The sequence below is a fragment of the Lactuca serriola genome, chromosome 8 (assembly GCF_051521515.1).
Source record: "Lactuca serriola cultivar US96UC23 chromosome 8, Lser_US96UC23_V15, whole genome shotgun sequence".
NCBI classification, from domain to species: domain Eukaryota; kingdom Viridiplantae; phylum Streptophyta; class Magnoliopsida; order Asterales; family Asteraceae; genus Lactuca; species Lactuca serriola.
Genome location: NC_136415.1, coordinates 40,022,114 through 40,035,172, shown reverse-complemented (window position 1 = coordinate 40,035,172; position 13,059 = coordinate 40,022,114). Strand labels below are relative to the sequence as shown.

Sequence of the window (13,059 nt, the reverse complement as noted above, 5' to 3'; positions counted from 1 at the left end):
CTTCCATTGAAACTGACGACTATAAGGAAAACCACCACCACCATGTGCGGTTCCTGATCCACTACCACCATAACATCAAGATGAAAACTATCATAATATGTTGTTCCCGATCTGGTTTCTCCAGTGAAAAGCTCTGGCATACAGTTGGAGAAGCTGAGGCAGAAGGCATAGGTGAAGGATGAGGAAGATGATAGGGTGAGAAAAAGTCTAATGTCGACACCACTTATGTCCATATAGGATGATACTCGCTACTCTAAAATCATGAAATTCAAGATTGTGTATGGTGAGCATAGATGCTAGTACCAAAAACCAATATCATAATTGGTGGTACAAGTACCATTAACTTTAGTTTGGTCCAGTATCATTTTTTCACCAATTTCGATACCTAGTATTCTCGATTAGTATATGTTGAGGAATGATCTTCGTTTTATGAGGTTTGATTATTGGAAAAAGAGATGCATGTAAGAGGTAAAGAAAGATGGATGGAGGAATGGTGAGCGTTGGTGGTACCGAAGAGATGTAGGAGTTGTGAAGAAAGGGGATGAAGGTGTAAGAGAAGGGAGAAGGGGAGTGTGTGTGGTGGATGACACTGACAATGGTGTGATGGCTGAGATGGTGGTGACAGTCATGTTTCTCACATGGGTGTAGTGATGGATTTGATTTTTATGTGGTCGGTGAATGGAGACTCATGGTTAACGATTATGTTAGCAATGAAGGTGTTGGTGGTGAGAGTGGGTCTCACATATCTATTATCTAATTAATTTTTTAAGTAATAAATGATAAACAACTAAAAAAAGTGAAATGATAAATATAAAATATAATATAGTTTTTTTTTATATTTAGGGCGCCTAAAACTCAACAAAATCATATTGCAAGAACAATAATACAAAAAATGTTAGAAACCAAAAACATAATTTTATAATTTTGACCAAACAACATAAACAATTTCATTAATTTACCCTTTTCTAAATAATTACAATCATCTTATTATTATTTGTATCTATTGAACTTTTTGAACAAGTTGCTCTCAACCTTTTTCTCAATCTTTTCATTCTAACTAATTATGGTAAGAAAGAAACCAAAGAATCCGAAATGGCATAAAAATGAAAAGATTAGAGAGAAGACACAAGGTACAAGATCTTCCATGCGATTGTTCAACTTCAATATGATTCTAAATATTTCCAAGTAAATCATCATACCCATAAACCCTAATAAGACGCCCCTCCTTCTCTACCATCTAGACACGTGGCATCAGCCACTCCTTCTTTCCTTTTTTTACCCGGATTTTCTTATTTTTCTATCCCCCTCTTCTCCAAGCAACATACAATACAACTCATCCCTCTCTCTTTCTACCCCCTCATCTCTTCGTTCATCCATCTTATATATCTAATTCTCGTAATCTTGGTTTCTAATCGTTTTCTCTGATAAACGAAATTGATTCACTTGCTGTAAACTCGCAATGAAACAGAGTATCAGCGGCGGTGGAGGTGGAGGCGGAGGCGGAGGCGTGTGTGGTGGCCGTGGGTTGAAAATTCCGAGTGAAGATGAGGTTGAAGTTATTAGTATTTTGATCAATCTACCGAATCTAATTTCGAAATCGGAGTTGCTAAGTAAATACAGTTTTACTTGGGGTCGAAAGAAGAAAAGATCTGTGTTGGTTCCGAAATCGGAATCGTCTCCGTCAACTCACCGTCAAATTAATGAGAGTAGACCGGAGAAAGTAAAGGCGGCCGAAGCTGATAAAAGCCCTTCAACGCCGCTGTGTTTCTTACCTAGTGGCAGCGGAAGCGACGGTGCTGCTGATAAGCCTAAACAACACTCATCTTCGAAGAAACATTCAAAGAGAAAGGTATACAGCGTTTTTTAGTTGAAATTCAATTAATAATCAGATGATTTTGGTAGGGTTCTTACATATTAGATTTATGGGTAACGATTCATCTTCAATCTTACATTTGGGTAACGATTTACATCTATATCTTCATCTTCTTGCTTCTTTTGTATGATTGTTTAATCTAATTTAGTTTTGGGTAACGATTCATCTTCAATTTTACATTTTGGGTGTTGAAGTTCCTTTCTTATTCATTGGTGGTTGAGATGCAATTGTTGTAAATCATACAAATCTGGAACGATATTTTGATTTGGTGAGAACATTGAAATTTGGGATTCTGTTCGATTGAAAATCTGACATCTGGATAATCGTCGATTTTTACATTATTTTTTTCTTGTGTTCTTTATCCTAAGATTCAGTTTTCTTAAACTGTTTTCCATGATTTTTACAGGCAACGAATGATTTGATTGAGAGATATCACGAAATGCAACAAGAAAGAGAAATCCTCGTAAGGGTATGCAATAATTTCATAATTTCGACTTTGACTTTGTTCTTGAAATCTTTTTTCATCTTAATTGATTTAATTAATTGATTAAACAGAAAATAAAAGCCATGGAGAATCATCGTGAAGAACTCATCGCTCAAAATCTGGAGTTGAAACGAAAAAGACAAGAGGTAATTAATAATACTAATAATAATAATATTACCCTCTTGAATTTTTTAAATTAAAACCTATTTTTTTCTGATTAAATTATTTAATTAAAATCTGCAGATAAATACGAGAAACATGGATGATCTTCACTTATGGAATAACTCTATGAGAATGAATCGTGATCAACAACATTATCATCGTCAACAACAACAACATCAACAAATTACCATGTATGCCCCTCCTCCGGCGGCGGCGCCGCCACAATTACAGCAGCATTGTCAACAATTTATGGTGGATCCGAACAACGGCAAAGTGGTGGCGGTGAGTTGCTCCGGTAAGAGTAACAATGGTGGTAGATTTGATTTCTTCAATCAGATTGATGCACGTGTCAAGATTCAAGGGGAGACTTTTGATTTCATGACTCCATCTCAGCCGTTGGATCAGAGTAAATATTTAGCGATGGATAATGATCAAAGGGTCAGAAGTGCAGCAGAGGCAAGAAGGTATCGGGTTATGAGGATGAAAGAGAACAAGAACTCTTCGTCGGCGATGAAATTGTCGAGAGGGTGTAGATGACGATGGCCGGCGATTAGGTTTTTTTCTTGACAGGGGTGATTTGGTAATTTCACTTAAAGAGATGGCTAAATTACAATAGATTATTTTTGCCTATTTTTGGGGTCATGGGTAGAGTTGTAATGATCCATTCACAACTAGTTTAAAGATTATTATTGAATTTTAAAATTCTATGTGCCTATTTCATTTAAATCTGGGCTATAAGTTTTGTTTAAATGTCATATTTTATATTTGAAGTCTATAAAAAATATATATTTTAAAATGGAGCAAGAATTATTAAGAAAATATTTTTGTGATGATGTCAAGTATTTTTTGTTTTTTAATCAAGCAGTGTTTCTTTCTCTTCACCTTAATATTCCTATAAAATCATTTATATTTTCTCTTCAACTTTATATATTTGTAGAAACAGAGAGTTTGAGTGTTTAGTCGTTAGGGGTGATTGGGTAAGTTATCTTAGAGATGTCTATACAATTATACTGATCCATCCGCGAACTAGTTCAAAAATATTCTTGAATTTAAAATTCTGTTTCGGCATGTTATTTAAAATTTAAGGATGCTGCTCATTTTATTTAGACTAGTGGATGCTAACAATTAGGTAAGGGGTGTTATCAAAAGAAATCATCTCATATGCCATGTCAAAATGGGGTTATAACACAAAATAGTGCTATAACACCAAAAAGGAGGAAATGAACAATTTGTTATAACAACTTTAACTTTCCATGACATCATTTTTTTTTTTTTTACTTTTTTTGTTTTTTTTTTCTTTTTCTCAATTTATTTATTTTTTATTGTTTTTCTTTTCAATATATATTTTTTTAATTACATTGGATTAATAAAAAAAACGAAACATACAATTTAATTAATTCCTAGATTAACCATAACATTAAAAACTTAAATAAAAAAATTTACACGCCAAAAAAAATGTTGAACACAAAAAAATAAAAATAAAAAAATAAAAAACAATTGTCCTAAAAACTAAAAACTGATCAACTAGTTATCTAGATATTATCTTTCGATTTTTTCCTTCATCTTCTGGATCGATCGGTGTGTGTGTGTGTGTGTGTGTGTGTGTGTGTGTGTGTGGGGGGGGGGGGGGGATCTCTTTCGATGTCGTCAGGGATATCATCCATATTTGCGTTGAGGTCGACGTTCATTCGTGTGTCGGAAACGTTAATGAACTAGAATTACGAGACATTTTTTAGTGTGCATCCCCCGATGTTAGCGTCTTATTCCATTTTGGATCTAGCCTAACAATCTTCCATATTTTTTCAAACTCGAAAACGTGCACTATTTCCACTTGATATTTTTCCCTCACGGCTTTGGAAATATCAAAATCATTCACACCACTTTACCTTTGCGATTCTAGTCTCATGAAAATCACATTAAACTTGGTGTACCGGCGGCTGATCGGAGTCCACTTGCTGCTAAGCATATCGATATTGCAATATGACTGTTTCTTCATAAGCGTGTGGAATTTGCCGAGCACGACTTCCCAAAACCCAGCTCTTCGCATATCATTTCCTACGGTTGAATTCTTTGAAGCCCCACACCACGCTACTGCCAAAGCGTACTCCTCCTCCGGTGTTCACCACAGTGGAGGATCTTCTTCCATATCCGTGACTACTTTCCCTTTCCTTATCCCTTTTCTTTTCCCTCTCCCTTTCCGACTGCCTCCCATTTGTGTTACATGAACAGTTTCTGGGGGTGGTTGTGTGGTTATTTGTTGCATGGAAGTGAAAGCACTGTAAAAGTTTTGTTAAATATTTTGGTTTTGCTACATGTAAGGGGATGTAGCAAATTGCATTGGGGGTGAGTTTGAGTTGAGCAGGTTCTTATAACTTCTGTATTGTGTGAAACCCATCCAGATGGATGTGTTTGTGTTTGGAGGCGAGGTGTTCGGGTTTTGTTCCATATTTGGTTGAAAGGAAAAGTGGTTTTTTTAAGTTGAAAATAGAATGAAGATGAGAAAAGATTGTGTAGTTAAAATTTTATGTTTGTATGTGTATTTATATGAAAAATAATAAAAGTTATTTTTTTTTACATATTAGCCATTTTCCAACGGTAAAAAAAAATGGACCGTTATACGCGTTATCAAACATTATGGGGGCAACGAAGGGTAATGGCTTGGATCACAATGGAGGAAAACGAAATGAGCCGGGGGAGGGGGGGTTTCGTCGTTACCACGGTGTTGAAGGGAAGCCACGTCAGAAAAACGGTTGTGGGCGTTGCCCACACAGTTTAGTCTTAAAGTTTTATAAAAATTTAATCTAGTTTAATATTTTACTTTTGACATCAATACAAAATATTTCAAAACGGACAGAGAATTATAAGGAAAATATTAATGTGTATGTTGTCACATATTTTTGTTTCTAAACACTATCAAACATTGTTTCTTGCTCTTCGCCTTCGTATTTATAAAAACTCATTTATTTTTTCTGTTCAACACTATATTCTTAGAAGTGGATAGTTAGGGTTTTTATTGGCTATACCTGATTTTGTAATTTGAGAACATAGTTAGGAGCATTTATGCACCTATTTTGCATGTTTAATTTCGTCCTTTCATTGCATTCTATTTCTTAATTCTTGTATTTAGTTAATAGTTGGGGGCACTTGTATGTTTTATTTTGATCACATTTTGTGAATTATTTTGTAGGCATAGCAGGTATGTGAAGCAAGAAGCTATGGAGGTGAGCATGGAGCATGGAGCATGAAGCGAAGATGAATCGAACATGTCACGAAAGAAAACATGAAAATATAACCCAAGTCGTTGCACTACATCATAGTAAATGACTACGTTTAAAACGTGATACGCATTACACCGACACGAGTTGTGTTTGTCATTTTCATCATATATTTGAGCAACACAACTTAGGTTGAAGATAAAATGAAAGTGGAATGAAGATCAAAGGTCATTGAAGTTTCAGTAATAAACGCAATCTGTTGCAGAAACTCATGGGCATCAGTTCAAAAGGCACATTCAACACATGACCGTGTGTTTCACCCAAGAGCGGTTACCATTTATGCTAAAATTGATAAATTTAGTTCATTTCACATATAGATAATTGTTGGAGCTTGTGTGAGCAATTTTTGGAGATTTTTGAAGGCGTCTAATCATTGCAAACATTAGTAATCCTAATTTGTAAGAGCATTAAACATTTCCAATTGCATCTCTTTGTTTGATTTGATTTTAGTTGTGTGTGGCTAAAACCCCTGGTTTCTGGTTATTTTTCAAAACATGCTGATCGTTTGACTTGAAGTATATAACTTGATGTTTGGTTTATGATTCTATTCTGGTGCTAATGTTTTTGTTTTAACTAGAAACCTTAATTTGATTTGTGTTTGATTGACTACTCATATGAATTGAATTCATGTGTAGTTAATTAACTTTTAGGATACCTAATCATTCTATAAAGTTAATGCTAGGTAACAAGCAATAAGTTTTATTATTATTATTATTATTAATATTATTATTTTTATTATTATTATATATCAAATGTTTTCACACTTTCGAACATATGAAAAGAAATGAACATTATTAGAAAGCTTGTATCAAACTTAATGTGGTTTTTCAATACAATCTAAGAGTGGTGTTTATGTTGAATTAGTGAAGCTAGGTTTAATCAAAGAATGTGTTTTGATTGGATAATTTGACAAACGATAGGTATTAGAGCGTGTTATTATCTTTCAGTACCAACATAAAATAGTGATCATGAATTGCATCAAGGCATAATCAGGATAAATGACAACATTGAAAACTAGAACTAGAACCGTTTCAACATATCTATTTAATTTTTTGCATGCTTTGAAATTGGATTGTTATTTATATTTTCAAACAAAAACCCCCTTTCGCAATGAAATTACCTTACGTAAAAATGTGTAAACCATGATCGACGAATGCTTGTCTTGTACTACATTTTCAGTGCATTATTACAATGTATTTAAAATCTATTTTACATGTATTATTTGTTGGATTTGACACTCTAACAATAGATATCTAAATTAATTTTTTCCCCAATTTTTGGGTTACTGATGCAGTTGAATGTGACTCATTTTGTTTAAAAGTTTTTATTAAATTCAATCTAGTTTAAGGGTTATATTTTACTTTTGAAGTCAATAAAAAAAACGGAGGCAAAATATAAGGAAAATATCTTCGTGTATGTTGTCATGTCCTTTAACTTCATATTTTTGAAACTCGTTTATTTTTGTTTCTATTCTGCTTTATTTTAATATTTTCTTAGAAATGGATAGATACATTTTTTATTGGATATGGATGATTTGGTAATTTCATCTCAGATATGTCTAAATTACTATTGATTTTTTGCCTTTTGTTTTTGGATTATGGATGATGTTGTGATGATCTATTGATGAACTAGTTTAAAGTTTTTTCTTAAATTTAAAATAGAATTAAAAATTCTATTTGTGTATTTCATTAGATTTTAAGGGAAGTGGCTCATTCTGTTTATAGGTTTTATCTATTTTAATGATCATATTGTGTTCTTAATGTCAATAAAAAGTATTTTAAAACGGGGAGAAATTATAAAGAAAATATATTGGTGTGTGTTGTCACATATTTTGGTTACTAAACACAATGAGCATTGTTTCTTTCTCTTCAACTTTATATTTTAGAAACTAGGTGTGAGACCCGTGTATTACACGGGTTGATATTAAAAAAATTAAACATTAAATTAAAGTGTAAATAAAAAATATTTTTTAATGTACAACTTCAAAATAAGAAAGGAATAAGCGTATTTATTGCAATTTAATATCATATATATAATATTTAATAATTTACATATATAAGTATATGACTTTAATTTTAAAAATTGAAACAAACCAAAAATTGACAAGTGGATAATATTTATTTTAAAATACCACAAAATGGCAAGTGTCAAAATTAATGAGAGATTGACATGTGGCAAAAAAAAATCTTCATTTATTAAGGAGGATTCGATTGTACTTCTCTCTGTCTTTATATTCATAGATATTGATAATTAGAGTTTTCATTGGTTAGGTTCATTTGGTTATTTTATCTAAGAGATGAAAAATTACAATAGACTGTTTGTCTCTTTTCGGATTACGAATGTTATTGTAATGATCCACTGGTAAACTAGTCTAAAGATTATTCTTGAATTTAAATTTGGGAAATCTCCAATAAACTTTTAAAATTTTGGTGCAGTTTACGTTTTAGTCATAAAATAATTTTTTTTTACAAAAAATCCTTAAAACCGGCAAAAGTTTACATTTCGACAATTTTTAACCGGTTGGAACCGGTAATAAATTAATTTGCGACTATTTTGAAAATTGGTCTATAATATTGGGACATTTTTGCAAACAAAAATATTAGAACTTTTCTGCAAACAAAAACCTTATTATTATTATTATTATTATTATTATTATTTTATTATTATTATATTTTATAGAAAAATATAAATAAATATACTATTTTTTAAATTCATTATTACTAATATTGTGAATAATACATATAAATGAAAAAAGAATATTAAAAACATTTTTTAAAGTTGAAAGTGGAACGGATGGTATTGAAATCATAAATGTTTGCTTGTATATTCTCACTTTGTATATGGTCATTTTACATTTGTTATTATTGTTTTCAATTGAGAATATTAACACTTACCAATTTAAAAAAAGTTGTCTATTTTTCAAATTGTTTATAAATACTGATTTTGTGTCATGGACTATTAATATTATCATTAAATTTCCAGTTTTTTGCTTATTATTCTTAACTTGTAAGCGGACATTTCTTTTATATATATATATATATATATATATATATATATATATATATATATATATATATATATATATATAGAGAGAGAGAGAGAGAGAGAGAGAGGATCAAGTCAAGTTTATAATTAAGTTTGCTACCACATGTATTAGTGTATGAGTGCGTGTTGTGTATGTATGTCTTGTGTGTAAGTATTTGTATTACCAACATGTGTGTTACTCTTTTTCAAGACTTTATTCATTTGGTTTTTTGAAACATAATAGATATAGTGTGATAAAACAAAATATGTCATATTATTTTTTATTAAACAATATATTGTAATTAATACTTTTAAATTTTGATACGAGTTACCTATATAGAAGTTTGTAATGGATATGTTGGATGTGAAAAGAAATCATTCCACCTTAAACAATTTTATATATACAAAGTGAGAAATCATTCTACCATAAACAATTTATAAACAATTTTACAAATAAGGTTGAATGTATTCGCATTGTTAAACAACTTATTCTCTTAGTAATTCTCATACTATCCGCACAATAATTAGTTAGAATAATTGAACTTAGTTCTCTCTCTCTCTCTCTCTCTCTCTCTCTATATATATATATATATATATATATATATATATATATATATATATATATATATATATATATATATATATATATATATCGTTAAAAATAAAATAATTATCATTAAATATGAAATATTAATTCTTCAATAGTAAAATATTGTCATTAGTTTGAGTCGTATGATAAATGATACATTTATTATAATGTTTTAAGTTGAAAAATTATAATATCAGACAATAATATAATATAATTTACAAACTCAAATTCAAATTATTATAATTCAAGGTAAATAGTGATTAGAAGTTAATATCACAAAATTATTCATGTCAGGGTTAGAATTAAACATCTACAAGCTAAGAGGCAAAGTCTCTATCAAGTGGTCGAGTCTCATATTGACACAAACAACACCTTAATAAAGTTGTAGGGACTAAAAGTGTCAATGACTAAAGAACTCTGACAAAAACACAAAGACAATAAAATTTATTATTTCTAAGCCTATTGTCGAATAATATATATATATATATATATATATATATATATATATATATATATATATATATATATATATATATATATATATATATATATATATATATATCGTTAAAAATAAAATATTGTCATTAAATATGAAATATTAATTCTTCAACAGTCTAATATTGTCAATAGTTTGAAACTAGTGATAAATGTTATATTTATTATAATGTTTTAAGTTGAAAAATTATAATAACAGACAATAATTTAATGCAATTTACAAACTCAAATTCAAATTATTATAAATCAAGGTAAATTGTTATTTTGAAGCACACGATCTCAAAGGTTTCTATTTAACTCTTGTGTATGAATAAAATCATGTATTATTTTTTACATAATATTATTTTAATTATTATTATAATTAAATAACTAACAAAAGAAACTATAACTTTAATCATTTGCAATAGAAATCATGATGGTTAGTCGATATAACTATTTATCTTAAACCATGTATGTAATTGGAGTAAAGGTCCATCTTATTGTTTGAAGATAAGGATCATATTTTATCAAAAACATGGCTAATACAAGGTTAATTAAGATGGCTCGTGCTTTTGTATACCTACAAATGATATTCAACAATTAATAACAACATTAAAAAATATCAGATTTCAATATAAGCAACACAATCTACCGCAATTAAAAATTTTATTCGGCCTGAAACAAAAGTAATAAATGATATGCAATTAGCTCTGATAGAAATGTTTTTCTTGAAGAAACATATTGTTTACACATACAAGTTTGTTGTTTTAGTATGGTACCTTGGTTTGAAGCATATATTTTAGGCCATATGTTATGCCGATATATTCATGCCAATCAAGGGTGTAGCCACCTTAGGACCAGGGTAGTTCTAGGCCCATCCTCAAATTTTTATTTCTTTTAGCATTTCAAAATAAAATAATATTTGGATATAAGTTATTTGAAAAACATATGTAGTGCAGTTGGCAAGGCACTATAATATCACATCCTTAAACACTATGAGATTGATTTCATGGCCTTACATTTTGGCATGCTTTTTTTAAATAATTCATTTTTAAAGTTACATTTCGACCCCTTATGTTTAGCAGTTAAATTTCTATAGTAAGTTTTATATATATATATATATATATATATATATATATATATATATATATATATATATATATATATATATATATATATATATATATATATATATATATAAAAGGAACACCCTAAAAAAAATTGGCTACGCCCCTGATGTCAATATATTATGTAAGAGGATAAAAAAAAGTGTGAAGACGAGGAAGCATGGTTCTGTTGTGGCTTCTTTGTTGTGAAACACTAACCCTCGTTGGCCTCCTATTTCCTCTCATGATGATGCGATATTAATGGCGATAGTGGTCGAGAGTGTAACACCTGGTTTCTTGTATGTTGATTTTCTGTTGATCATATTTAAGCTAGGTTTTAATTAGGGTTTTGGGCAAGGGCAGTTTTAGGGGAGGTCCACAGTGGCACCGGCAACCCCTGAATTTTCTGGGCGCAGTGGAAAATTTTCGGATTTTTTTATTTTTTTCTATTATCAACCCTGACTTTCCCGTGACACCCCTACTATGAAATTTTGCGTCAACCCCTGGTTGTGGGAGAATCTCGATGAGGTTACTTGATCGTCACGAAGCGTGCTATGTCATTAAGTAGTGACACGACCTTATATAAGTCGCGGTGCAAGGCCGCAATCAACCCAACCCCTAATCCCGGGCTTTAGGCCCTATATAATAACACTTACTCCTAGTGTTTTGAGCCAGTCTTAGCCTCCACCATCTGTAAACAAAACCATCACCTTTAAGCCTCCATTAGTGAAATTTTGGTGCATTTGTGAGAGCCTTAAAGAGAAACCTAGCTTGTGGTACTTGGAGGAGTTCATTCCAACTCAAGATTCTAGCTTACTATAACTCCTATTTTTCGGATTTGATCAGTGGAAGACTCAAGGACTCGAAGGATAATTATTTTGGGGAAAACCTTTAGCCATGACACGGTAAGTTGTTGACCATGGCGTGGCCAAGTTTTCCAAATAAAGAATGCATTTGAGCATTGACCATGGCATGGTCGAGTGTCTATCATGTCGTGGCGGTAACAAATCCCTAAACCCTAGAGTTCGAGCTTTGGACCCTATTTAAGCGACATGTTGGCTAGGGTTTCACCTCATTTCATCCTTCCTCTCCCCAGAAGCAAAACCTAGCTACTCTTTGAGTTTTTTGTGAGAATCTTGGCATTTTGGTGTATTTTAGTGAAAGTATCAAGGTGTTGAGGTGCAAGCAAGTAAGATCCAGTGATTGTGCAACTTTCTCTTCAGTCCTGGACCTTGTTAAGCATTCAATACTCTACCTTTATGTTTAATTTCCTTTGGATCTAGTAAATGAGAAAGTTTCATATTGCTGTGTAACTCTTGAAAGGTTGGAATTGATAAATTTGGCAACTTTATCACTCTCTAAGGTCCCTAGTGCATCATATGTTTCGGATCTAAAGTGAATCACTTGTCTGATGCCATGCATTGGGTTTGTGTGACATCCCCTATTTTCCAGAAACGAAAAAAACTTTTTCTTTATGTTTTCAAAAACCATAACATCTTTGTTTGCGGAAAATCGAAGTATATTAAAACATTTTGAGTACAAATGTTTTTTTTTCAAAATAGTAAACTTTAAGGATGTTATAATCAATACACAACATAGTTACAACGTGAAGACCTATGGTCCATAACACTATTGTAGGCTTTCTCTTTAATCTCTCAACATCTTATTCAAGTCTCTAATAGTCTTAACATCGTTACATGTGATACATATAATTTGAGTGGGTTAGGTTGGGAAACCTGGTAAGATACATAGGGTTTTCAATCCCATAATATTATTATGACACTACTCCATATTTAACAAACTTGCAAAACCAACTGTTAGCAAATAATATTTCAATAATATCTATAAGACACTATACTCTTAGTTACTCATCCCGTCAATCCTCACACCTATACAGAGATCCTTCAAGATCTAACCTGATGGATCCTTCTAAGCAACGAGTAGACTAAACTGTCTCAGGGATTCCTTAACAGTAAGTTAGTAGAGACAACCATGGGGGTGGAGTACATCGAATGAACACACAATCCTATTTATTTGGATCAGTACAATTCATTAACACCACAAGATTGAGT

At 31.3% G+C, this 13,059-nt stretch overlaps 1 protein-coding gene across 1 annotated transcript; it reads left to right on the top strand.

Annotated features, from left to right (window-relative positions):
• Positions 1-1,323: 1,323 nt before the first annotated feature.
• On the top strand, positions 1,324-3,221 carry LOC145070275 (uncharacterized). The gene is made up of 4 exons (XM_079017210.1): positions 1,324-1,849; positions 2,280-2,342; positions 2,429-2,503; positions 2,601-3,221. Exons 1-4 carry the CDS (start codon positions 1,460-1,462, stop codon positions 3,054-3,056), a joined length of 984 nt encoding a protein of 327 aa, XP_078873336.1. The 5' UTR covers positions 1,324-1,459; the 3' UTR covers positions 3,057-3,221.
• Positions 3,222-13,059: the final 9,838 nt, after the last annotated feature.